This window comes from Lipophrys pholis, assembly GCF_963383615.2.
Source record: "Lipophrys pholis genome assembly, chromosome: 1".
Lineage (NCBI taxonomy): Eukaryota > Metazoa > Chordata > Actinopteri > Blenniiformes > Blenniidae > Lipophrys > Lipophrys pholis.
The window spans coordinates 5,524,906-5,551,202 of record NC_137635.1 but is presented as its reverse complement, the minus strand read 5'-3'; the positions used below and the strand labels follow the sequence as shown (position 1 = coordinate 5,551,202).

General features: G+C 42.6%; 2 protein-coding genes across 2 annotated transcripts in view; one reads left to right on the top strand and one right to left on the bottom strand.

Moving 5' to 3' along the window:
* afap1l2 (actin filament associated protein 1-like 2) overlaps positions 1–25,555 on the bottom strand; it is a 36,907-nt gene extending 11,352 nt beyond the window's left edge. The window contains exons 1-4 of the mRNA XM_080458277.1: positions 25,292–25,555; positions 13,748–13,876; positions 8,778–8,843; positions 6,431–6,522 (exon numbers count right to left, since the gene is read on the bottom strand). Coding sequence (XP_080314403.1) covers positions 6,431–6,522; positions 8,778–8,843; positions 13,748–13,876; positions 25,292–25,307 — 303 coding nt within the window. The 5' untranslated portion in view covers positions 25,308–25,555. The remainder of the gene's footprint in view (positions 1–6,430; positions 6,523–8,777; positions 8,844–13,747; positions 13,877–25,291) is intronic.
* LOC308106513 (kelch repeat and BTB domain-containing protein 13) lies at positions 4,076–5,729 on the top strand. The gene has a single exon (XM_080458299.1). The coding sequence runs from the start codon at positions 4,194–4,196 to the stop codon at positions 5,694–5,696; it is 1,503 nt and encodes a 500-aa protein (XP_080314425.1). The 5' UTR covers positions 4,076–4,193; the 3' UTR covers positions 5,697–5,729.
* Positions 25,556–26,297: the final 742 nt, after the last annotated feature.

Sequence of the window (26,297 nt, the reverse complement as noted above, 5' to 3'; positions counted from 1 at the left end):
ACTACAGTTGGTCAATCAGCTGCTCGACTGCAGGTATATTTTGGAGCAGCACTTGGACTGTTTTTTGAATATTGTGCTCTTCTATATGTCTTGCAAGAAGTTAATCTTGAAGAATTGACATTAGTAAACCACTTTTACCCCCAACGGTTACACTCCAGATACTTTGGTCACTCATTGCCACGTTTCCTAATACTGTTGGGGTTTCTAAGTAACATGAAAACACAACTTTTCAACTGGCGTCCTGGTTTGACCCTTAAGTTTTCTCCATTTGATTGTCTTCATTATGTTTAAAACCAATTCCATTCTAAAAAAATTTTTTTAAAAAGTGTTTGTTCAAATAATCCATTCTTTGCCTGTGTTTTATGGCGTTTATGACATTTGATGGTTTGAATCCCACCTGGGTCTTTGAGCAAGGGCCTTAATACCCCTACAGCTCAGGTCCTGTACACACAAACTGAGTCGTGGATCATCGAGGGCCCTTGTTCAGGATTGTTTCAGGAATCATACCTCGGCTTACTGGATGACGCCTGGGAATAACAAGTATTCAAAGGAAAAACGAAAAACTAGCAGCGTGTCAAAGGTCAAAGGCAGCTTTTGTTTTTTCCTCTTTGATATTGTGAAACTCAATATTCTCTCGCCAGACAAGCACGTCTCCAGTCTGATCCAACTTGTTAGCTTATCAGCATTAGTTTTTTTTCTTTTTTCTTGCAGAGGTCACTTTGGAGTTATTTCATCACGAGTGTCTTTTAACAGGCATCGAAAGTTCAACCGTCTCACTCATTCTCTGCTGAGACGTCAGCCTCCCGCCCGCTGGATTTGTCTTCATCAGAAAACACTCTTCATCTGCACAACCTGTGAGGAGATGAAGTCTGGCGATATCAGGCGGCGGCGGCAGACGGGAGATGGGAGATATGCAAGTTTGGTCTTGGTGCATCATGGGAATGAAACGGAACCGGCAGTTGGAGAAGTGTCAGATGAAATCTCCGGTGTGACGCGAAGCGATGGATGGTGGGGACAAGACTTCCTCGCAGGGAGGCTTCTTCCGAGGCCAGCAGATAAAAGTCTGTGAAGTGACTTACGGACTGTTATACGAAAACATTTCGAAACATCCAGCAGCTTAAAAATCAAAAACATTTAGGATAAGCCTCCTGAGGACACAGCGCGTATATTCTCGTCGGTGGGAACTGGAAGAAAAGCCTGCAGAGTGAGATGGATGAGAACAAAGCGTCTGAAGTTTCCTCCCAACACAGATCTGCACAGACTTTTCTTTCCTCCTTCATTTCTCACTTAAACCTTTCACATTATCAGCAACGTCAGAGACTGTGCTTTCTCTTTGTCAACCCAAGAAATGAAGGTTAGTGGTATTGCAAAGTCCAAAAATTAGAAAATTAATGTTTATATTCTGCATCAAAACATCACTAAAATCCTTATTTGTGTCAAAAAACAAAAAACATTCCCTGCGACTCCCAATGAAGAGGGACTTCCCTTTTTGCGAGGTTTTCCCACCACATCATGTTAAGTGAACGAACCCACTTCCAGTAACGCGGCGCAGATGCTGCAAGCTGCCATAACAACTGGCGTCATGTCGCCGTGACGAAGACTTGCTTGTGTAATTCTGCTGCGTGCCGGAACGCGTGGGGAAGGATTGACAGGGAAACGTGTGGGGAGAGATGTTATCGCCTCCTCATTTTGAGGAGGGTAACATGAGGTCTGCATGATGAGGCTTTTAAAGTATTTCAAAATGCAAGTGTCAGCAGATGCAACAGCAAAAAAAAAAAAAAAAAGCATAATCCAAGTTGTAATTTGCTTTAGAATGATGTCATGTTGAGACAAATGTAGGTTAAAATGTAAAACTGTGAGGTGAACATTAAGGTCACTTGGCAGGATTGAACTTCTTCAAACTTGCGTAAATAATAATGATGAGCGGACGTCATTTAGGTGTGTCGGCCATGTTGGCTCTGGAGCGCCACTGGAACATCCAAGTGACCAAATGGAAATTCAGAGGAAACTGATGTCATGTCCAGTAGGCCAGCACACAGTCACAGAGGTTCCAGGGGCGTATTACTCCAAACCTTTTGTAGAGTTTGGAGTAATACGCATGTCGGATCACTTGATCCACAGCAAATGTGCTGAAACCTGGAAAATACTGCTCGTGGTGTCAAGTTCCACACAAGATTACAAGCCTCTAAACAGGATGTATTCATCGAGGAAAGCTCTTCTGGTGCGAGGTCTGTCTGAGTATGAAGACTTTACTCACCAATTCAAAGAACAACAAAACAATAACATGGCTGTTAAATATCATACGACACACAACTCGGTGTGTTTTCAAAAAGCTCCACCTGGTGAGCCATTTCCAGAAAGTTTTGTTTTCAGCGACTTTGAGCGCCGTCATCGTGTGAACGGACACCCAAAATGCCATGAAAACTTGAATTTGTCTCAAACGTATGATGGCTCGTCCGAGTCAGCAACAAGGGGGGGGCGGGGCTTAGCCAAAGGTCAATTGTGGCAGGTAGAGGTGTCCAATATTAAAAGTTTACCGTTAAAATTGCAAAGACAAATTTGAAAATGCTAAAAAAGAGTTGGAGTAAAAAAAAATACATTTAAATCATTATATGCCGTAATATCAAACTTCTTAAAAAGTAACTTGCAGTTATTTACTACATTTTGTACCATTAAGTCATGAAATAAAATCATAAAATGTTGGCCACAATTACTGATTTCATCGATGTGGAGATTGTATCTGTGTCAACAGATCAACAGTGTCAACAGGAAATTGTGTAAAATGCTCCTCGGTGGGAAAGAAAACAAAAACAAAAAAAAAACAGCAGTTCAAACATCTGTTAATAATTAAAACAAAAAAGCCAGGAATTCCTGAGCAGCAGAACAACCCCCCCCCCGCCTCCCACCCTTCATCTCTCTTCTCTATACTTTTTCCCCACATTTAACGCATCTCTAAAGCTAACTTGTTGTTTGGGTCACGGCCAAAACTGAGGAGGTCATTCCTGCAGGAACTGGACTGATGGAAAAATAAAAAATAGAAAATGGAGGGAGCCATGCCAGGTGTGTGTATATTGTCTCCCAGAGGACTTCAGTTCTTTAATAGTCACTTAAGCCACTTCTCTCTCTGACACACACACACACACACACACACACACACACACACACACACACACACACACACACACACACACACACACACACACACACACACACACACACCTTCACCAGAGAAACATGGACGTGAAGGAATGGATTGAGGAGCCAGAGCATAAATTACACAGCAAGAAGAGGGAGGGGGGGGGCGGCCAGGGAAAAAGAGTGGGAAAAAGAGCCCAAAAGACGAACAGTCGAAGGAACATGGAAAATCCCTGGTTCCTATGCCAAGAATCCAGCACAGCGAAAACACACACACACAATGTGTGTGTGTGTGTGTGTGTGTGTGTGTGTGTGTGTGTATCTCCAAGCCTGCTGGGAGCAAAAGAGAAGGTAGTGATAAAAAAAAAAAAAAAAAGTAATCAACAGAGTTTAGCTTTGGAAGGATTCTGGAGAAATCTTTTTACCCATCCAGTATTTGTTTCGTACGTTTCTGTGGTGAAAAATACCCAAATCTAAGAGCAGCTTGATATAAAAATAGGAAAATATGGAGCACATGTGTGGCAGGAGGGCCGCGAAAGAGAGAGAGAAATTCACACGACTCCTACCGAGCATACGCTGTGTTTATTTTCCTATTATTCTCGGGAACACTTGGACCCCCTCGAAACCTCTCACGGTTTCGACTCCAGATTGATCCTCGATTTGTAGGCATGAACTTTTACAAGCAACAAACAACATGGAATTTATAACTGAATAAGAAAATAAAAAAAAACAGCAAGTACAAAATCTAAATAAGCGTGAATTTACTGGGATTCCAAAATCATGAATAATTCAGCGGACACTGGCGGTCATGATAATGACCAGTTGCCGACAGCCGCGTTGCCGCTTCCAGTGTGTGTCAACAGTTTTCCTCTGTCCTGCCTGACGCTTGCGAGTGGCGCAGCTGCTATCTATAGTCCGGCTCTATTTTCAGATCGTGCAGACAGGACGCAATGGAACTCACACAAACCTTTATTTACCGCGCTCTCCAAGGGAAAAAATGGCTGATCCACACGCGAGTCACACACTGAATAGTCGCAGAGGTTCTGCTTTACGAGATCATGGAAGAACCGGAAGGCCTGGGAGTCGCCCGGGACATTCATGTGGAGAATTCGACCCTCGATCTGGACCGGGCGGTCTGGGTGACGGTGAGGGTGGAGGAGAGCTGCTTCACGGTGGAGCGGGATTTTCTCAGGCGGCACAGCGACTTTTTCCGTGCTCTTTTTGAATCGGGAATGAGAGACAGCCGGCAGGCCGAGCTCCACCTGAGGGGAGGGGTGCACGCGAGGGGTTTCCTCATGGCGCTGGCCGTCTGCAGGGGAGAGATTCCCACCCTCGGCGAACCGGAGGAGCTGCTGGAAGCCGTGGAGTGCGCGGCTTTCCTGCAGGTCGCGTGTTTGGTCCGCCACCTGTGCGACATTGTCGACTCAGACAACTGCCTCCTGCTTTACCAAGCGGCCGCCACGTTCGGCGTCCACGCACTGTTTCAGAGCGCCGCTCTCTTTCTCTGCGACGCTTTCGAGGACCTCAGAGAGGCGGCAGAGAGCACGATCCCAGAGGAGCTGCTGGGATACTCTCAAGCATTGTCCCCCAATGCCTACATTGCTTTAGGGACCCACTCCCCTTCAGTGGAGATGCTGCACGACTCTTTCAGGGTCGTTTGCTACCTTGATGAAGACGCAGCGGAGTGGAAGCATCTGACAAACCTTCCGACTCTCTGCAGCACCTCCATGGCCGGCGTTGCAGTGCTCGATAATCGGCTGTATATCGTCGGGGGCGTGTACGGTTACGGCAAGGACACGGTGGACAGCAGCTTCTGCTACGACCCTGAATCAGGGGTTTGGACGACTCTTCCGGGCCCCCAGCAACCGAGATATGATTTCACCTTGGTCGGACACGAGGGCCGACTGTACGCCGTCGGAGGGGAGGTCAATCGAAGAACCATTTCCGCAGCAGAGATGTACGATGCCGCAAAAGGCGAGTGGACATTTATACGACACGCACCAAGACCCGTGGCGTCTGCAGCCTGCGCCGTCGCACGTCGGCGGATATTCGTCTGCTTCTGGAAACCGCCGGACACCACGGACATCTTTGAATACGTGCCGGCCAGAGACGAGTGGAAGCTGGCCACCACGATGATCCGACGTCAAAGCTACGGCCACTGTATGGTGGCCCACAGGGACAATCTGTACGTGATGCGCAACGGGCCCAGCGACGACTTCCTGCGGTGCCTGATGGACTGCTACAACGTCACGACGGGCCAGTGGACAGCCATGGGGGGACACTACATCAACAGCAAGGGGGCACTGTTCACCGCCATGGTAAGGGGCGACTCGGTGTTCACGGTGAAACACATGCTGACTCTGGAATACACCATCGCCGGAGACGGATGGAAGCCCCGCAGGCAGATGAAGGGTTTTCCAAAAAGTGGCTCGCTGTGGACGTGTTTACTCAGACTTCCCAAGACGGGGCCAGCGATACCACAGCTGGATAAAGAAGAAGAAGAAGAAATGCATTCGCCAGAAGCGTCGGGGGGATTTGCGGAAGCTGAGCCACACCTGTGAAATCCACTGTTATAAACATCTTTTTTAGCTCTGAAGCTTAAACTTAAGTCTTGGGCCTTAATCTCAATGCGTTTGCTTCTACATCCACACACCAAACCCACGTGCTCACACTAACCATTTCCCCTGATTAACAACAGCTGCTACTGTAGTTTATATTAGGAGAGGAGACTCTGCATGTCTGAGAAGTGAGAAAGGTTCAAAGGGCCTGACGGGATGTGCTAAACCTCTCATTCTTTGCCTTTTTGTTTTGTTTTTTCTTCCTGAAGTCACACTGGGCCGATTCAGGAGCCTTCAGTCTTCCAGTCAACATAAAAACACACACCGCGGCACTCGCACACACACACTCCCGAGCAATCACTTCTCCAGCGCTGCTGCTCCCCGGAGATCTTAAGTACCTGTTTCTGTGGGAGAATACATTTCACACAGCCTCGAGCTTGTGACTCTGAGGGTTGTGGGAGTTTTTATTTATAATTTTTTTTTGCTCGACCGACCAAAGCTCGCATTTATTTTTGTCGTGAAAGACTGACATTCTATCTCGATACGTGACATCGACTCATCTCGAGAAGGTGCTTGAAGACCGTGTTGATGTTGTGACACAAGACAAGACAGGAAGAATCTAATTTGTCTGTGGCCTCCGTCTTTACACGGACGGCTATCGCTAAGCCTTCCCACGCAGTGGCAGAGGCTTGAGCCGAATCATCTGGCATGATGGGAATGAGCTGGTATTCACTCACGGTCCTGGGAGGAGGCAGGTCGGGCAGGCTCTTCTGCGGCACAGGGACGTGTTTTGCCGTCTTTCCATTCACCAGGGCGTCTGGTCTGTCGTCTGGAACGTAAAAGATTGAAACGTCAACGCATAACAAGACATTCAGCTTTTGCAAATAACAGAATTCATTAATTATGAACACATTTAGGATCTTGTTTGAATTGATATCAATCTTTCACAGCAGGAGGACTGGAAAAATAACTATTATGTCGACATGTTGTATTTATTGTGAAAGGTTCTCAGGCAGGCCACTTGTTTATAGATATAGAAAGTTTATCGCCTCTGAGTTTTGGGTTGAAACATCACCTTCACTGGGGATGATGATGTTAAAAATAATCTTGTTTAAGAAAACTGTGAAGTATATTTTAGAAAAACGTTTCTACACAAGGATGTAGTTTTATTTTGAAATAGTAATAGAAGTAGTAGTATTTTCTTGCATGTTATCTCAATTTCTTAGAAGGGAGCATATCAATATCAGTGACTGTGACTGTGCAGTACCTTCCTGATTATACTTATCTGATACTTGAATATTAATTTGTACAAATGCCAAATGCAAATGAAAGTAGTAAAACAGAAACACAAAATGTCTTCATTGTTTTAATGCTTCTATCTTAAATATCCAAATTGAACAGATTGTAGTTGACAAAATGACTAAAATTGAGGTGGAGGTGGAGGAGATGGTGCTATTGTTGGGTCTGTTAAAAATGTCACGTTTGCTCTCGTACTCATCTGGAGCTCAATGCATAAAAAAAGGTCATATTTAAGCTATTTCTTTTATTAAAAAAGGACATATATACTTAGTTGTGTATGGAATGTGGAAAAGACTTACACAACTTCATGGGAGTTTATTTAGTTTTTATATTTAGAGAATACTTAACATGTGTGTGATCTTGGTCAAGGTCGAGTTCAATGGGAAACATCATTCAATTAGTTTTTTCTTTCGAATCATGTCACTCTTTAGTATTTCTTATTTTCCCCAACAGAAACTGGAGCCTGGCTCCTTCTTTGCATCCTTTGGAAGGTTTCCTGGTGAGCTGAGCTAATAATTTGCAGACTGTTGATTTAAGGCCGTTATCGACCTTCTTAGGAATGTTTCTCTTTTTCGTTTTTTTTGCAATATCATGCTTGTTAGAGAGGATGTACCTTCGCACAGCTTGAGCACCAAAGTACACACAGGAAAGACATCAGTTTGTACGACTCTGTCACGTCCTCTACTTAACCTGCATGCAAAAGTTTACCATAAGGTCAGTGATTAGGAAACCGCAGCTCGGCGTTGGCCCCTGTGAAACGAAGCTTGCCGCTTCGCCGGCGTCGGTGCAGAAAATATGTGTTAGGTTTAACTGCTCTGCTCAAACCACATTCTTTATCACCGTCCAAACAAAACAGGTCTCAGCCTCAGATTGTGAGGAGCTTCGCAGAAACACACAGGAAGTGGTGGGCGAGAGGAGGCGGGGGAGGGGGAGGGTGCGAGGGGGCCATTTCTTGCAGCTTATCATGTCTGTAATTCAGTGGAATCTAAATTGAGCATGAGATGTAATAACACAACAAGTATGTACTATCTGACCCACTTGGACCAAGTCAGAACTTCAGAATGAAACTTCACTTGCACTGTTTTGTTGTACATGATAGGATTGGTTTCTTTTAACAAGTGGAATGCTGGGTAAATTCAAACTACCATAAACAGTGTTTTGTTAGAACGTATTGAAGGTGTAAGCAGCTTTCAGGTTAATTTGATCATTTAAAGATAGAATAAAATTTACTTTTTTGATGATAGATTTAATATAATAACAATAAATACTAAACTAAGATTAGAAATGTAATGCAAGGTGATGGAGGAGTGTTTCGACTATATATGGGGTTAGGGTTAAACTCCTGGGATTGCAATGAATGAATAAAAGATTTTCTGGATCGAATATTTAGTAAAATAATGATACAATATTCTGATAGACAAACATATTCACAAAGGAGTTGGAGGAATTTATGAAAATTCGTTATTGAAAATAGAAAGTGCAGAAGATGGATGAATATTATGTCAGTTTGCAAACAGCAAGTCACTGTGAAACCTGTTCAATAATTGTTGTTCTTCAATTTCATCCTTTTGATCAAAGAAGTAGAAAGAGAAGTTCATCCTCTGCAGATGTAAAACAAACATGGTGGAAACAATTGCTGAAGATTGTGGTTGAAGTATGACACTGTTATCGCTGAAATTTCCATATTGTTTCCGTATAATTTCCGGACTTAATTAAAAATAAATAATTTAACAATGTCTTCTCAAAGAAAGCGTCACAGTTCAAGAAACCTTGTAAAACTCACACCTTTCTCGTCTTTTTCCTTCCCAGGAACTAGGACTTTGTTCATGTAGATGTACTCCTCATCAGTACCTGCACGCAAACAGGAAAGAAATGTGGTCAACAGTTGACAAGAAATGCACTTCGGCACATATCATCTGACGTGGTGTGGCTCCACAAGATCAAACACCATCTTAAAGATCACCATGTCGGAGTATCTATTGAAACTAACAGGTTTTCCAACCAAACTGCACATGGGTGAATTTCCAGTAAAGGTCTAATGCCGGCATGTCTGCTTGATGTCTCACTGTCCAGGACAGAATCTGAGGCGTCGCATTGATTTTTAACTGCATACAACACGTGTAACAAATGCATGAAATCTCATTCAGGTCTTACACAGATTGGTTCAGTTAAAAATCCGAAAGAACCAGAATCTTTAAGAGAAATCCAAGATGTGCAAAAAGTGTAAAATGTTTTGATTGAATCATTGAAATGAATGCGTGATGTCTGAGGGAGACAAGGTCAAATGATAAGATACGTTTCAGTGCAGGAAAATGTAAACAGTTAAGACCGATGGAGACTACGTCTAAAGACTTATTTGATTTAAATTAAAGGCGTCTAACTAAGAAATAATGATTAGGCTTTTTTTGTGTGTGTTAGGATGATAACAGCTATTAACAATAATATGTTGAAGTTCAGCATTGTACTAAAAATGATTACTTAAGCAAATGTAACTTCACAAATGTGTAAGAATCGATGGCTGAGGGACATGGATGAGTTCTTCCTGACAACCAGTGAAAGTCTTCATTCCAGTGTGAAAATATTTATACTGGCACGCTGTAAACGCAATTGGGGTGGGGGGGGGTGGGGGGCAAACACATATTTTTGCTTCCTTTATCTGTGTGACATCTTTTGTACTTCAGATGAGAAAATCTGATGGTACCTCAGAGCCAAGCAAACTTTCATCACATTTGTCGAAAATCCAGGATTAAAGGGGAAATTCACCAAAACAAGAAAGCCATTGTGTGGAAAGAGACGGGACCATTATTGACACCCACTCCTGCCACGGTGAGCGTTCAACAGACATTAGTCAGAGGACTCCTTGCCCGCACAGTGGATCACTGTGCCACTGCTATCTAAATATACAATCTGTTCATTCCTGAAGAGGAGCATTATTCCGAAAGAGACCGTAGCTTAGACCCCGTTTACACGGCAACGTTTCAGGTGACAACACCTAATCCTTTAAAAAAAGAGGAGTGTGTTTACACTGCAGCAGCGGACACACTGACAATGATGTAGTTAGTATGCCAGGCCACAGGAGGGCGCTGTTGCTCTGTGTAGTGTAAACAGCCCCCCCCCCCCCCCAAAAGTGAAGAAAGTTTTGCAGAAACACTCGTATTCGTTGTCGTGTAAACGGGGCCTTAGATTGGAATTATGCTTCAACTTTTGAACTACTGATTTTCTTAACCACTCACTGAAGACCGGATTCAATCAATTAGTTTGAAAATGTATTGCAGGTTTTGGTATTAGTTGTAATTTTCAGGCTACATTTCAAGCAAACATTTGCCGTAATGAGAATTCGACAGATCTGGATCTGGCGTTCAAAAATTATCTAATCTCCAGATAACAAACAAAGGTCAGAATAACTGGAATTGTAAAAAATTGACAAAACTGCGCAAAAAATGATAAAGGAAAATGTAAAAAATATATATTAAAATTGAGAGAATAGTCATTTTTAGGGAAAGGGTTAGGAAAACATTTGAAAGATTAATAAAAAAGGAGTCATCCATCCATTTTCTCCTGCTTATCTGTTTCCGGGTGGCGGGGGTGTCAGTCTGAGCACTGTCACCCAGATCACATTGCACCCATTAAGAGCCTTTCCTGCAGGTGGTGAGCCCACGGGAAAGAAAAAAAAGAAAAACAAATTTCTTTTTGAAAATTAAAGAAGGAAAAAAGAACAAAGGAAAGGAAAAAAGGGATGACAATAAATTAAGAAGAAAAAAAAAAGAAAACAATAGTACAGCTCACAGCTCTGACACTGAGTGGCTACAAACAAGCTAAAATAACCAAGATGCTTAAAATGGCAAAAGCGGAAAAAAAAAATCTCTTCCTTTCAGAGGAATATTTTTAGTTTGATTTAATCAAATTACAGTTTTCAAATGACAGAAAACGTCCAGATAGGCTGGGATTTGGAGTCTTGGTGGTACCGCTGCATTGCTTTCACTTCCGGTTGAATTCATAACAGTTTTTCTTCTCACAAATTTACTATTTTGACAGAATTTCAACATGGTCAGAAATGTGAAATGTATTTCAACTTCATACTGGATCAGATATTAAATTTAAGCACTGTTTAAAAACTGGCTTGACGTTCAAAAATAGTTTTTAACCTTTCCTCATTTTAAAGGTTATTTAAAATGTAATTTGAAGTCAAATTGTAATTGAGATTGAGACGGGACAAACTGATTTAACGGGGCTTTTTCTTTGTGCTGAAATCTAAATATTGTTGGTGTTACATGAGAATGAATCGGAAATACAAAACCCTCACGACAGAAACCTCATGCTCCAGAGAGGAAAAGTGTTTGGATTGATGCTACTCTGGACGCGGTGCAGTAATTACAAGCTGGTGGAGACATCGCCATAACACCGCCACACAAACCCTCTGGATGGACGTCTTTTCTCCAACAATAAACTCTGAGCCTGTGCTGCAGCGGGCGCCAGCTGTACTGTAACCCGCTATGGGAAGTTGTTCCGGCGCAGCAGCCCACTTTTCAGAAAGGTTGCTTGATTGAATTAAATATTTTGGCTGACTAAGCTCATACCCCGAGAGGAAATCAAACACAAGTCCCACCTTGGGCGATACTCTGGAGATACTCTCCTTTGAAACTGATATCATGAGGTGAAACCAAACAGCAGCAGAATAAAACTGATGTTTTGCCTGTACAGTGAAAACAGATTTTCAGGGGGGGGGGGGGGGGGATGAGTTGAAACGCTATTTATAAACTGCTGCTCAAAGGAAGTGAGCATCCCCAGAGGACAAACGCAGCCTCGGAAAAATGATACTGCTTGGAGCCAGAAGAGGAAGTATGGGGAGATGAGTCCAGGACCTGAACATGGAAAAGCATGACTGCTGGTGTGTGTTAGTGCTGAGCTCTGTGAGAAAGACCCAGGGCATGTGAAATAGATGTTTCTTTTTTTTTTTCTTTATATTTTCTGTCAACTCAGAAGTGAATTAACTGCAAAACATCCCAAAGTCATAAAGGTCAGCCTAATGATTTTGCAGAGGAGGCTGGAAAACCTACAACATCGGTCTAATCCAAGTCCTCCTTAGCAACAATGATGGGATAATGTAAGTCAGATCTAATGGGAAGGGGAATCTGAGTGTAATTATTACGTTGTGGTTAGTCGGCGTTTTAAATAGCAAAATAATAGCAGAGTAGATGGCTTGATGGCTTCGCTCAGGCCAAACTGTGAGCCTGTTAAAGTGTGGGAAACACAAGGCATGACCACACGTTACATAAGGTGCTCCGCATAAAGGCAAGACTACGAGTCGGTCAGTCTAAACAGCTTTTCAATGAATGTAAACAGTTGTGGTTAACCTTCAAACATAGAAACTGGCCACACATTCACTTAAAACCACAGTATTAGGAATTTATGGAGACAGCATTAAAAGGTTTGGAACTGTTTATTCTATTGGTGTGTGCTGGTTCCTCTAATAAGACGGTTTTAATGGTTCTCTGTAACCGATCAGCTTTAGCTTAAAAAGTCCCTTTGGATCAGGGATGAAGTGGTGACTTAACATTGTTTTGTTAATGGAAATCTGATGTTTTACACACACAACCTTTTTCTGGGCAGAACCAGCTCTATCAAATCAGCAACCTGCGTCTCTGGAGCCACATGAGGCTCTTCAGACCCCCCCGTTGTTGCTCCCTGAAGCTTTCACTGAATCATTTGTTAATAAACACTTTGCTTGCATTTTATTCGCATTATTTTTTCATACCACACTGATGTTCATATATGGTCTAATCTCCAGGCTAAAAACAGATAAATAAACAAAACCAGCTCAAACAACCAGAATAGCAGGAATTACCTCAAAATAAAATTTAATTGAATACAATTAAATAAAAAATTTTATGAAAAATGTAATTACAAATTTAATTAAAAATGTAATTACAAATTTAATTAAAAATTTTATTAAATAATAATACCCAAAATTGCTAGTACCTTTTTCAGGAAAATATTATAAAAAAAGCAAAAAAGGAAAGTAGGTTAAACAAAAAGGAAAAAAGAAAAAAAAAAAAGTTAATAAAGCTAAAACTTCTCTAACCACGAGGAAATGCACAGCTGCAAACAGTTAATGTGGCTAAAATAGCCAAGATGCATAAAATAGCTAAAGTGGGAAAATCCATGAAAAGAGAAAAAGCAAACGTCTTTAATAATAGCAACAACAGCTAAAAATGTAATAAAATATTTAAAAACATTACATTTTTTTCAGAGAAGGTTTTTCGGCATCAGATGAATTTTATTTGGTGGAAAATTGACAAAACGGCTCTTTTGGTCATAAAGGTTGCAGACCTTTGATGTTGTCCAACTATTATAATCAGCGTGAGTCAGTTTACCTCCTCGTGATGACAGGATCTTTCTCACTACTTCTTTTTCTTTGTTTTTACTTGCACATGTCAAAATATATTCCAAAATAAAAATCCCCTAGAATCTATTCCTGAACAACAACTGGTTTCATATTGAGGCTTCCTTCTATATTTAAACGTTTTCAGTGGAGAATTGTTAGATGCCTCATGGCGAACATCAGTTGAGATCAGATGTTTTCTAGACTCAAACCTGGTGGTTCGATCTTCATGTAACTCTAATTACATCACATTAGTGTGGAAGCACTTTGCATGGTGGACACTGCCATTAGTGAGAAAATGCATGAATAAAAAAAGGTCTTCTGAAGTACATGATCTCTCTACTCCTTTATGTTTCTGAGTGTTTGTTCTCACCATTTGACGTTCTGTAGGACTGGAGGAGATCCGACAGCAAGCCCTTCTGGATGGTGGCGTTCCCACTCAGAGTCTCCTTGTCCAGGATGAGTAAGAAGCGGTGGAGCTCCAAGAGGAGCTGGTCCAGCGCTGGAAGCACAGACAGACAAAAAAAAAAAAAGAAGTTTTTCATATTCCCAGAGACATTCCTTTGCAGGGAAATGTTTAGAAGCAACTAAACAATGGCATGAGACCAACACCTTTACAGTTCCCACAGTCGAGGCAGAGAAAAGCCAAACGCTATTATACTTTAATCTATGGCGGCGATTCCCTCCAACACGCAGATGTGTATTTTCATGCTGATTCCGGTTCCTAGTTTGCGGGCTTTGCCAGAATCCTACACAGGAGACACTATTGGAGGTTTTCAGCTGACAAACGTCAATAAAAACAGTCAAACATGACGTTCGCTCACTTCGCTCATCCGGTTGACAGTTGCGGGCCTGTTTGAGGTTGCTTTTGGGGGAGTTTAGTGAAAGGTCAAGTTCAGAGGAGGGAGGGGCTCGCCGCTGAAGTCTGGGTGCAGCCCACACACATCCTTCAGGGGTCAGCGCTGAGCTCACAGGCCCCTCCGCTGTGTGGGGAGCTCTTTGTGTTTCCCCTCCGCCGTCTCTGGGACGCATGAATAGGCCTCTTGGCCGAGTGGGCCTCAGTGTGTGAGCGCTTTACAGACGGGGGAAGACGGGGGGGGGGGCAGAGAAGAAAGACTCTATTAATGGAAAAAGGTGGGGCAGGTATCCCATTGAAAGAAGAGACTGTCAACAACTATACGAAACAGAAACGTCTGCTGATGATACAGTAACATAAACACTACGAACCACGATGCCACCATACAGGCAGTAACACCTAATATCTGGCATAATACATTGTGTACATCAAATGTGAAATATGGAAGTGGCGAGACAGAGGTTAATGAACTCCGCTTGTACCCAGAAGGTTCAATTCCCGAGAGAGCAACACATTTTGAGCCATGACTTATTCGTGGGCCTCTGCATGCTTTAAAAAAGGTCAAACGCAGATGAGGGATGAAACGGCACTTAGATTTGTTCAGCAATGGCTTTTCTGTTGAAGGACAACCCGATGAACCTCGAATGGCATCAAGATCGGGAGCTACATTAATTATTTAGGTATTAATAAATTATTTAAAAGTGAATATAATAAGAATTTCTTTTTTTTTTTTGCTGAACATGTCCAATTTACAACATTGTGAAGTACTTCTTCATTTTTTACTATTTATCTGTGGAAAATGTCTGATCCTATTGCAAAACTAGACTCTGATGCAAACTAAAAAAAACTGCTCGTTACTGTTTTAACTCTATTAAAATCTTGTTATAATGGCTGCTTCCGGCTCAAACTGCTACCGAGCCTTGTGTGTGTGTGTGTGTGTGTGTGTGTGGGGGGGGGGGTCCTTCCTTGGAAATCACACATCAAAGGCCGTCTTAAAGAAAAAGGGTTGTTTTTTTTTTCTTCTTTATTTTGCAGCATAAGGTGTCCGACGCCGGTAAGCTTTGCCTTAACAGAGATGACGCGAGAGGCTTTTTCCCAAAGCTGCTGCAAGCTGAGTTGTTTTTAATGACTCCTACTCAAGCTGAGTCAACTTGTGCCGAGAGGCCCCATGTGAGGAGCTTCATCGTGGAAAACATCTCCGGTTTGAACGGACACACATGTAATACTAATATATTTTCTTTTTTTAAACGATTACAAACGACTGAAAGGCCTAAATTTGACCACTGTGGGCATAAATAATGTGAGTTAAATGATTAAAGCCAGAGTGGAGTCCTGTTGTGCCGCTGATGTTTGGCTGCTCGGTATGAAAGTAAACATTTGTCCTGCCTCTCTTCCCTGTGTGTTTGCAGAGATTGACTCAGATGGCCTTTTGGATTGGAGGACCCTGGGAAACAGAGTCAGCTGACGGGGCAGGGAGGTCTGTAACCGGCCTTCTCTGCGGGCTACGGGCTGGCCACACGCCCACTGCACATCCATGGAGTGACCGCGGCCTCCGCAGCATAAACAGTTCACTTCTGTGGAATGGCCAAGAGGAATCTCAGAGACCATCAAAGTTCAAGACTACCGCAGGGATGTTTTTACTGTGGAGAAATAAAACAGTGAAAAAAAGCAGGTAAGAGCTGACTCCCATCATACTTTGAGACAAAAGTCCCCAAACTCCTACACTGTGCAACATTGCATTTTCTCTCTCTCACCATTTCCTGATTTACTTCAATATAACAGAATAACTGAGCACTTCTTTGTTCGATTCCTCCACACGTCCACACTTCCGTGGTCTGGTTGCGCCTGCATGGGAGTCACCAATGTGCTGCAGAAGATACTCGGTAGGGAAAACATCCCACCCTAGATTACGCTCAGCAAGTGTTTCCTGCATTATCAGCTGTCACAAGCTCAATATTTACACTGCATGAACCTGCCTATGGTCAACAAAAAAAACTAGAAGGATGTATACAAGTGCATGGGAATCACTGCATTTGAACTTCAAATCATATCTCCTGTATTGATTATTCACAGGTATCAATGAAGTGATATCCAATCCGATATACGGTATAGAATCAAGCATTTGGGCATTCAGAATTTTTCTATGTAAAATAACGTGTCGCTCTCAGGAGCTCAGTGAATTCCAACCTGGTGCAGTGATAGGACGCCACCTGTGCTATAAGCCATGAAATCTCCTCACGACTAAATATTCCCCAATCAACTGTCAATAGCACTGGAACAAAGTGGAAGTGATTGGGAATTAACTGAGCCACGAGAAATCAACAGAGGTGACCAAGTTTCTACAGAGTCAAGATCTCAAGACCTAAACTCTTCATGTGATCTTCAGATTAGCTCCAGAACGGAGCGCAGAGCTGCAGCTTGTGATGCTGCTGCGTCCAAGCATCACATCACCGAGCGTCAGGTGCAGTGGTGTGAAGCTCACCGCCACTGGACTCCAGAACGGTGGCGACGTGTTCTCCGGCGTGGCCAGTCACACTTCTCTGTCTGGCGATCTGATGGACGAGTCTGGGGTTGGCTGTTGCCAGGAGGATGGGGGTGTGGGGTTGGTATGGTGGAGACTTGATTTTCAGACTTGGCCCCTTGGTTCCAGTGAAAGAAACTTTGAAAGCTTCAGCATACATAAGACATTTTGGATCATTTCATGCTCCCGATTTTGTGGGAACAGTTTGGAGGCGGCACCTTCTTCCTGTGCCAACATAGCTGCACAGCAGAGCACAAAGCAAAGGTCCATTAAGACCCGGAGGCGCCACTTTGACCGTCCTGACCCACTTCACCTTCAGGGTGAATTAGAGTGGAGACTGCGAGCCAGGCCTTCTCGTCCCACATGAGTGTCTGACCAAACAAAGGTCACAATATTCCCTTAAACACTCCTAATCCTTGTTTAAAATCGTCCTATAAGAGTGTGCTAACAAGACTTTTAGCCCCTAACCGATTCATATAGCACAAAGATGTTTTTATTATCATGTCTGATTTTCTTTGGCAGGTAATTCTAATGTACTCACGCTGGCTGCTTTTTAAAGTTTCTCCCAATTCCCCACAACGTCTCCCTCCATCCGTCCTACTTTTACAGAAACTCCTCAAGTTCTAGCATATCAATCCTCGCTCCAGGATATTTCCTGTGTCTCACTGATGCAAGATTTGTGCTGCTCTCGAGCATTTTTACGACGACTTTGATCTGAACGGCCAAAAATTCAAATGGGTATAAAGTTAAAGAAAACAAAAACAAGTGGAAATATGAAATTATGATATCGCTTCAATCGGATGATGCAATGAGGACGGCTGCGATGTAAGCTCGACTCGCTGCTTTCTCGGCCTGGAGCTGCTGGTTTAAGGTCTGTTTGGGTGACTTCCTCTACTGTGGTGCAGATGTTGGAAATAGCTGCAGATGTGCTTGTTTTTCTTAAATCTGGGTAACAAGCGAAAGCTACATAGAGTTGTGACTATTCATACACCTCGCATCTAATTACACTTTCATGACGTGGTGATTTATTTCTGCACAGGTGTATATGTAGAAACAGATTCTCAGTCCAAACAGCAGCCCAGGAGCCGGTGTCACTCTGTGCCATTCAGTCGTCTCCGTTGAGGCGACACACTTTGACTCATCCTGTGACTCACACTCACACTGAGCAGTATCACCGAAGCCTCTTCCTTTTTACTAACTCTGCTTTGACTCATGAATTCACCCCAAGCATTCCAAGATTTGTACATTTGGGTCTGTGGAAATGCAGTTCAACAGAGAGGAAGTGTTCATTTACGTCTTAATGTCTGAAGCATTCCTGCAGTATTTTGACAGTATTATGAGAGTACTGTTCGGTTATCCTCTGTGTGCCTGCATGTGTTTCTCCAGATCCTCCAACTTCCTCCCACATTTCAAAGACATATGTGTGTGCATGCATGCCCAATGTCAGATGGAGTATGCTCCTGCAGCCCAAGTGACCCCAACTAACTTTCTCTCTCTTTCTCCCTATAAAGGTTTTTCTCTCAAGTTCCAATCTGTGAGTAAAGACTCTCTACCTGATGCCGGCTATTTAAATTGACAAATTGCCCAAGTAGTCACTGATAGACTAAAGTGTAAACATGAATTTTAATGTAAAAACAAAACAAAAAGAGCAATTTTCTTTCAAATCTTGCAGATACTTGTACCATCCAGCAAAGTGAAGCTGCACCAAACAATCTGAATTTATGATAGTGGTTGACAGTAAGAACTACTGCTCCATCTAAAAGGGAAGTGGCGGCAATAAAGAGAATTGGAAGCAAGACCAAAAGTAAAGCCTCTCGGTTTTGTTTAGTGAACAAGTTTCCACTTCAACACACAAACATCTTCGTGATGATTCCACAACATCAACAGTTACTGATCATGATTGGCAGCCGTCGGTTGCTAGGTTCAGCCGAGGGGCAGGGACGGCAGCGACATGACCGGGATTAATACAAGCTGTGTTTGGGTGTTATTGCCATAGAAACCAGAGTGAGACAAAAAAAAAAAAGCAGGTGTCGACCAGATGACCGGAGAAAGAAAAACGGGCCGCTTGTGTCTGATAGTGCCACTGGAGCAACCTAGGACACTGAGACAGAAAGTGAAATAAAAAGTGGAAGCAAGATTACATGTATATCCTGTCTCACAAGTTCCACCATTTGGAGGAAGACAAACTGGTGGTTTTAATATGTCGGTGAGCGCAAATAAAAAACACAGTAAACAAATATTGAGCCAATATTGTTATCACTGATTTATCTGGAACAGAGATCACACAAAAACTAAAACTTTGGCCTTACAAAGAGCCAGGAGCAACTGATAAATCACTCAAAGCAGAAAAATGTCGACCTTGCAGTTGTGAAAATATTGATCCACTTACTTCCCCATCGACTATTTATCTCACACAATGACTCCTGACCAGTTCACGCTCTCACGTTCACGACAGCAGTGTTCTGGTTCGCGGTGTATTGCTGTATATAAAAACCACCGGAATGTGGTTTTTAAAAAATTTTTTTTTAGAGGGTCCTCCACAGTTTCTCACACAGTGTGAGCATCCAGCCAAAAGACTCACAGCACGGGTACTGAGAGCACCGCGGGTTTCAATTTGATTCATTCCGAAGAAACTGAAAGGAATAACAGTTCTCAGAACACCATCAATCCAGACAATAGGCAGCATAAACAAAAACAGCATGCAGTCAACATATTGATGAGATTTGATTTGCAGATATGCTTATGATCAGGGGGTAAATTGTTAAAAAAACAAAACAATAAACAGGATGTGACAGATATGTGTGTGATCCTTAAGTTGATATGGAGAATTCAACCCTTATGTGTGAGTGTTAACAGCTCTTCAACTTGGAGTTTTGCTCGATCTGCTTATGAAGTAGCTGTAATCCTGTTAGAGGGAGTGAGAGATGGATTTTCTTCTCCCTGTGATAAATGTGTGTGTGTGTCGGGGGGGGGGTTACTGGACAAACTAGTACAGTTGCGTGTCATTTAAAACTTCCAATAAAGCTTTGACTGGCGGCCTGTCCAGCGTCATAAAAATGAAGACCTGAAATTTCAAATGAAAGTCCGCAGTGTTGAAAGTGTATAATATAAGCGTCCCCATTTTGTAGGCACTTGTTTTATCTTTCATTTTGTTGGATGAAAAGTAACAGTTCCCACCAAGATATGCTCCAGGCTTTCAAATGTAATAGAATAGATTATCAAGCAGGTCTGATCAGTGTGATCAGTGCGAGCAAGGAGACACCGCGAGGGGAGACAGAAGCTCCAATATCAGAGGAAGAAAGTGATCAAAGACAGAAGAGAAAGCAGAGGCTTCAGAAAGTCTGAGTGAGACAGAAGAGGGAGGATCTGAGGGCAGAGCTGCAGCAAATGTTTGAACACTGGGATTTTCCTCATGGGAACGATCCACCCGGACATGTTGAACCGCAGATCGAGGTGCAAGGGCACAGATGCCGAAGACAAAAGCTGTAAAGGGAAAAGTCACTCATCAAGTACTTTCTTTTGTCAAGTTTGTCTTCTTTCATCTTCCCTCTGCCCTTACTATTGAATCCTGCATTTATTCAACCCACGCTTCAACTTCAACAGTCGTCTCTTTTTCCACCATTGTTCCTTCTGATCTGTGCAGGCTCAGTTAGATTGAGTCTTACAGCTTGGCCCTGGGAGAAATCAGGCAGATTTAACAGCTAAAACATGCTAATGAGCAAACACAAATCCAAGTTAATCTTTGCTGTTTATTGGAAGGGGGCCCTGGTTTAGTTGGGCAACTTGGGCTTGATTAGGATGCAGTGCAGGTCTCTGCAGGGTGTGCTAAAGCTGGAGATTCAACGCGCCGATCAAGTGGCCTTGCACACAATTTGATTGCGATGCAAACGCCACAGAAACAGAATAAATTCCCAGAATTATACACAAATACAGAAATCTCTCTTGTTACGTGAATGCATTTCATTTGTACGATGTGTGTATTTTTGCCACTTCAGCAGCTTTAAACTGTCATTTTCACCTTTTCACACATTGGCGGCAAAAGTGGCGACGCAAAGCACTTCACACCGATTGGTGTGAGCAATTAGGGGTTTAATGTCCAATCACACACTTCAACACATAGACGTACAAAGGCAGAGATGAGACAGACTTTGAATCGTAGATTGACCCCCTGTACCACCTGAGCCAAAGTGGTAAATCCATTTTTTTTAACTTTAGCAGTTTAATGACAACTTTTTGTGCCTAATGATCGATTACATTAAAAGTTTTATATTAACAAGGATGTAAGTTTCAGGTATCTTTTTAAAGCTTTATTTACCAATGTATTAAATTACTTTTTAAAATCAAAAAACAAAACAAAAAAAAACCACAGCCGAGGATCTGCAGGATGATTTTGTCCTCTGCAGAGGTGGAGAAAATTTGAGCCTATGCAACATATTCAACTAGAATCTACTTATCAACATAAATGGTCAATGAGATTTAATATATAGCAAGATTTCACCGTGTCAGTGTGTTGTTAGTCACATTTCCTTGTTCATGCACATGCTGACAGAGTCCTCAACATCCAACTGACCAACTTGTATCAGGAAAGGCAGCTAATGTAAAAACTAACATCAAATCAATCCTATGACTCACGTGAAATTACTGTTGGACGAATTAAATCCGACAAAATCTTAAAGCTGCTCTCTGCCATTTTAAATAAGAAGCTGTTTGATATACATGGAATTACGTCAGATATCTCCGTTGCTGCATAACGTTAGTGTTTCCAAAAACAAACGGGTTCTGACTCTCTGCCTCCCGCCGACTTTCCTCATAAAGCCTGTCACAAAGCGAAGTAATCTCACTGTGGTTCTTCTAAATCCACCACCCCGTCTGCGTCCTGCCACTCTTTCTCTACTCCGCATGTCAACACGCGACAGCAGCTCCGCAATGTGCACGATGTACATCTAACTCTGTGTGATCATTACCCGTCAGTCGTTTGTCAATTAAAACATACAGCATGGTGATTACCAAAGAAAGAGGAAGAGCTTTACGAGCCTATCCACTCTTTCCCAGATGAGAACGAAAGTGACAGACGAGAAGCAGCTGCCGACAAATAAAAGGTAACTGGCGATGCCGCCTCAGAGTCACCCACATGAAAGCCTCTCTGCTTACCTATTATCCCACAGAAAAGTGGCTGGAGGGGGGGGGTGGCATATGCGACCCTGCATATGTGTGCGATTACAAGTGTGTGTGAGCGTCTGTTCTACTGTACTAAGTACCATTTCCATCAAACGTGTACCTGGTGAGAAGCAAACACAATACCGGTCTGATCCAGCGCTCCGGCAGCCAATAAACAAAGACATGTTTGATGTGTTGAAAATGAACACGGGTAAGACCCCGAGGGCGAAAAGAGGGCCAAACTCACACTGGGCACCCCGTCGCCACAGAGCAGGAAGACCCGTCTTTCTTTTCATCATTTTTATAGCCCAGTCCGGCTTCCTGAATTACTCGCTCTCCACTTCACTCCCCCTTTGGCAACTTCATCCACTGACACACATGCGAGTGAACCGGAGGACCCTGACGGCCTACATCTAAGCCTGGCCACTGCTGGGCTTATGGCAGGTCAAACCCACCGTAAACCCGGTGACTCTGTCACATTGTCATGCTGCTGTGAAAAGCACCTTTGTCCCAGAGTAATGTTGATTGACGCGATCATTGCTGTTGACAGACTGCGGGCTATGCTGAAGTGGAGTTGGTCTAAAACGTTATAGAGCGCTAAATAAACACTAAGGTACATACGCGTCAGTGAATTCATCCCGTTCATCAAACTCTGGTTCATTTTTTGGTTTTGTTGAACTAAAAGAAACGTAATCAATATGTACCTGACTGACTGAGTGACCTGACCTATTGTTTTTCTGTTTTGGACAATTTATGAAACTAGTATTGTACGGTAAGTGTAATATTTGTTTACTGCTATATTATAGTATCACACATCTAGGTTTGAATTCCATTTCTGAATAATGTCCATTACTGTGGGTTATGTAACAACATACATAAAGTTTCTCATCTTCTCATTGAGGACCATATTGAATTGTAAACTGATTTTTATTGAAATTGCACATTTTCATTGTTTAAGCCAGGAGTGTCAAACATAAGGCCCGTTGGCCAAAACCACCAAATGAACTGTCAAAATTTCAAAGAAAATGTTGATTTAAAAAAAACTGGAAAGAAATATTTCTTAAGATTGGCAGACACAATTTGGTGCAACAAATTTAAAGTTTAAATTTAAAGGTTATTATGACACCTTGACTCAAGCAGTCGCAATACATTTAACATGACCAGTCACATTCACTCATTCTCACCCACAATCATTCACACACTGTTCGCACATTACTGGAGTGGTGCAGCGTCTTGCCAGAGTACAGTCTGACACAGGACAGGGAAAAAACAGGTAATAATACGGGAAGGAAAGCAAGCATGGGAACAAGGTGGAAGGCACTGACTGACGAGGGAAGAACGATAATAAACACTGAAGAGGATCTGACGGAAAATAAATAGTGGCTTCTATGCATTTTGTGGGAGAATTTGGGCAAATTACAGGTTCAATTATTTTGTTTAGGCTGGGTGCACATGTATGTCATTTAGACACTGTTTCTTTTATAAACTGCTATTGCGTATATATGAAAGTAGGTAATAACTTCATCAGCTGATCAGTGTAGACTTCACGACACAGCTCGTGTCAACAAGAAAAAGAGGACTGTATAAATACTTCTGCCAGTGGGATTATTTAATAGTTGGTATATTGAACCATCATCACGCTGTAATTAGGTGTTGGCAAAATAAGCAGTGGGCCGATAACCAAGTAAAAAGTGCTTTGATTATCTCTGAAATACGGATTCTACAGCAACAACAATGTCCCGTCGTCGTCCAAAGGTCACTCAATCCAAACAATGCTCCTGGTGGCTTCGCTAATTTGGTCTTTATGCGAATCAGTGACATGAGCCGCTGCGCTGGAGAGAAAAACCTCCATGAGACCCGTTTCAGAAACGCACAACATGTCCAGCATACTGAATAATGCCACTCCTCGGTTCCCCTCTACTGTATCCCCTCCACTGGCTGTATCTAATCCAATGTCCTGCATACATCTGCCAGGAAGAGGACACTCCTGCCCTTATTGAACTTGAACACACCAGCTCATTCACTGTAATCTGCCACTACCAGGTGCTGGTTTCCATACTTGCGTCACTCCAGCTGTCAGCCCTTCCCTTCTCTGATCTAATGCATTCCCAGTTCTCACTTGTTGCCCTTCGTGGATGACGTAAAAGCAGTCTTTGGACGTATGACGCTAAGTTCCAATTCATTATTGCTGGAAAGGCAAAGAAATATACCCTAATGCGTTAACACAAAGCATTACAAGGTTTGTGATGTGAAATCATTTAGAAATGTGTATAAATGTAAAGAACAGTTAATCAAAGATAAGTGATATAAGGTTTATTTGAGCCAACCGATGCACAAAATGTCAAAAATCAGCGATCAAACTGAAAACCACATCAGCAGTTTGCATGAAATAAAAAAAAAGAAATGGCACAGAGGGCACCTCTGCATTGACTGCCTGCAACACTGACTATTTACTCTCAGACTGTGGGAGTAAACAAGCTGAGCTGTCTAGTCAGCTGGTGACCAGGAATGTGGCAGTAAGACTGTTTTCTTTCAAACTGTGCTGATTCCATTCCAGTCTGACTCGTCGCCATTGTTCCCAGTCCGGCAACTTGCTCCTGTCGTCCATCCAGACCAGTGAAGGCGGTGCTGGGATCTGCAGCGTCCTGGTGGCTTCTAATCCTTCTCCCAACAGTTCCAAAGATAACTCCCAACAAACCTGCTAACTTGCCTTTGTGTAGGCTTTTTTTTTTCTCTCCCTGCGTTGGCAGGAAGTTAAAAACCCTCGTTATTTTCCCAGTTGACATTAAGCAGATTGGCTAAACACACAATGTTTATGTCAATCACAGAGCATTAAAAGTGGCCTCACTCATCCCTCATGAACAAATAACCACTGGAATGCAAGGAATGCTGTGAGAACAATGTTACAACTATTGGAAAGCATCAGTGGCCACAGTGTAAACTATTTAATAGACCCCATTTGGACGTTTGTGGACAAGCCATCTCCTGCAAACATCTGACTCTGGTTTTCAGTTTGATGCAATGTTGTGGGGCTGATTGGCAACAGATCAATGGAGCCACAGGTAGCCAATATTAAAAGAGACACTGATCAAAACAATGCATCCCACACGCACAGAAAAGCCACAAACAAATCAAATGTATGTGAGGATGCTTTAAAAGTCATATTCCAAAGTGCATATGATCACATCGGCATTGATTTTCTCATCATAAGCATCCACATGAATGTTTTCTAATAGTTCACTGAGAGCAGGAGGAAGCCCTTTCCACTGAAGTGTGGCTGTGAACTATCTTTTTTCTTCTTACAGTTAAAGAGCGCAGCAGTGTCAGCAGTCAGTGTATCGTGGAAGTGACACACATTGAAAACCAAAACCTCTCTCTCTTACCTTTGTGCTTCTCCATTCGCTGGCACGGACTCTCGCACTTTCACCCGCTTTCCCTCCTCACATAAAACCAAACAATCCCCCAAAAGTTTACGCACAAGTTTCTGAGTGATGGGACAGAAACCTCTGCGGAATGCAGCCCAGCCCTCCAGCTCCCGACGACACACTGAGCAGAGAGAGAGAGGGGGAGAGCGAGAGAGAGAGAGAGAGAGAGAGAGAAACAGACACGGCGCAACAGCGCTCTCCGCGTCTTCCTCGTGTGTGTGTGTGCATCCTCCTCCCCTTCACCATCCTCCTCCTCCTGATCCCTGTTTGCAGCATCCACACAGCAGAAAAGAACTGAAATAAAAAATGTATATATATCATGCAACAACTCTATAAAGTTCATGCATCACTGTGCTGAGCCATAATCTAGAAATATGTGACAACATCAACATATATAGTTTATATATATATATACATATATAATATGTATATATATGTTTTCATGGCTTTAAATGCCAAAATACTGTGTAAAGCGCTTTGGGGGCTACTCAAACGGTGGAAAAGTGAGACCAAATACGTTTATCCCACCCATTTTCAGATATGTTTAACTGGATATATTTGCTATATGTGCGTGTGTATATAAATGTATATATTCACATGGATTATGAAAAAAACCCGAGAAAAAAAACCACTTGTTCGGGGATCAAATCCGACCGCAGACGTTAACACTTTCCTATATAGCAAAGTGTTGAATGGCAAATAAAAAGCTGCCTTCAACCAAACTTGAAACATTACTATATAATAGGGCTCCAATTACGATTTCCTATTCGATTAAAGCAGCTACCGATTGAGTACTTTGAACACCTTACACCACCATTGAACCTTTCACAATCCCTATTTACTTTCAGTCCTTTTAAAATCACAGAACCATCCAGAAGCCAAGTGTTTATTGATGTTTTCTCAACCCATGTGCGGCAAGAATCCATAGAGGACTTGATGTGAATCTGAAAGCTTCTGATGCCAA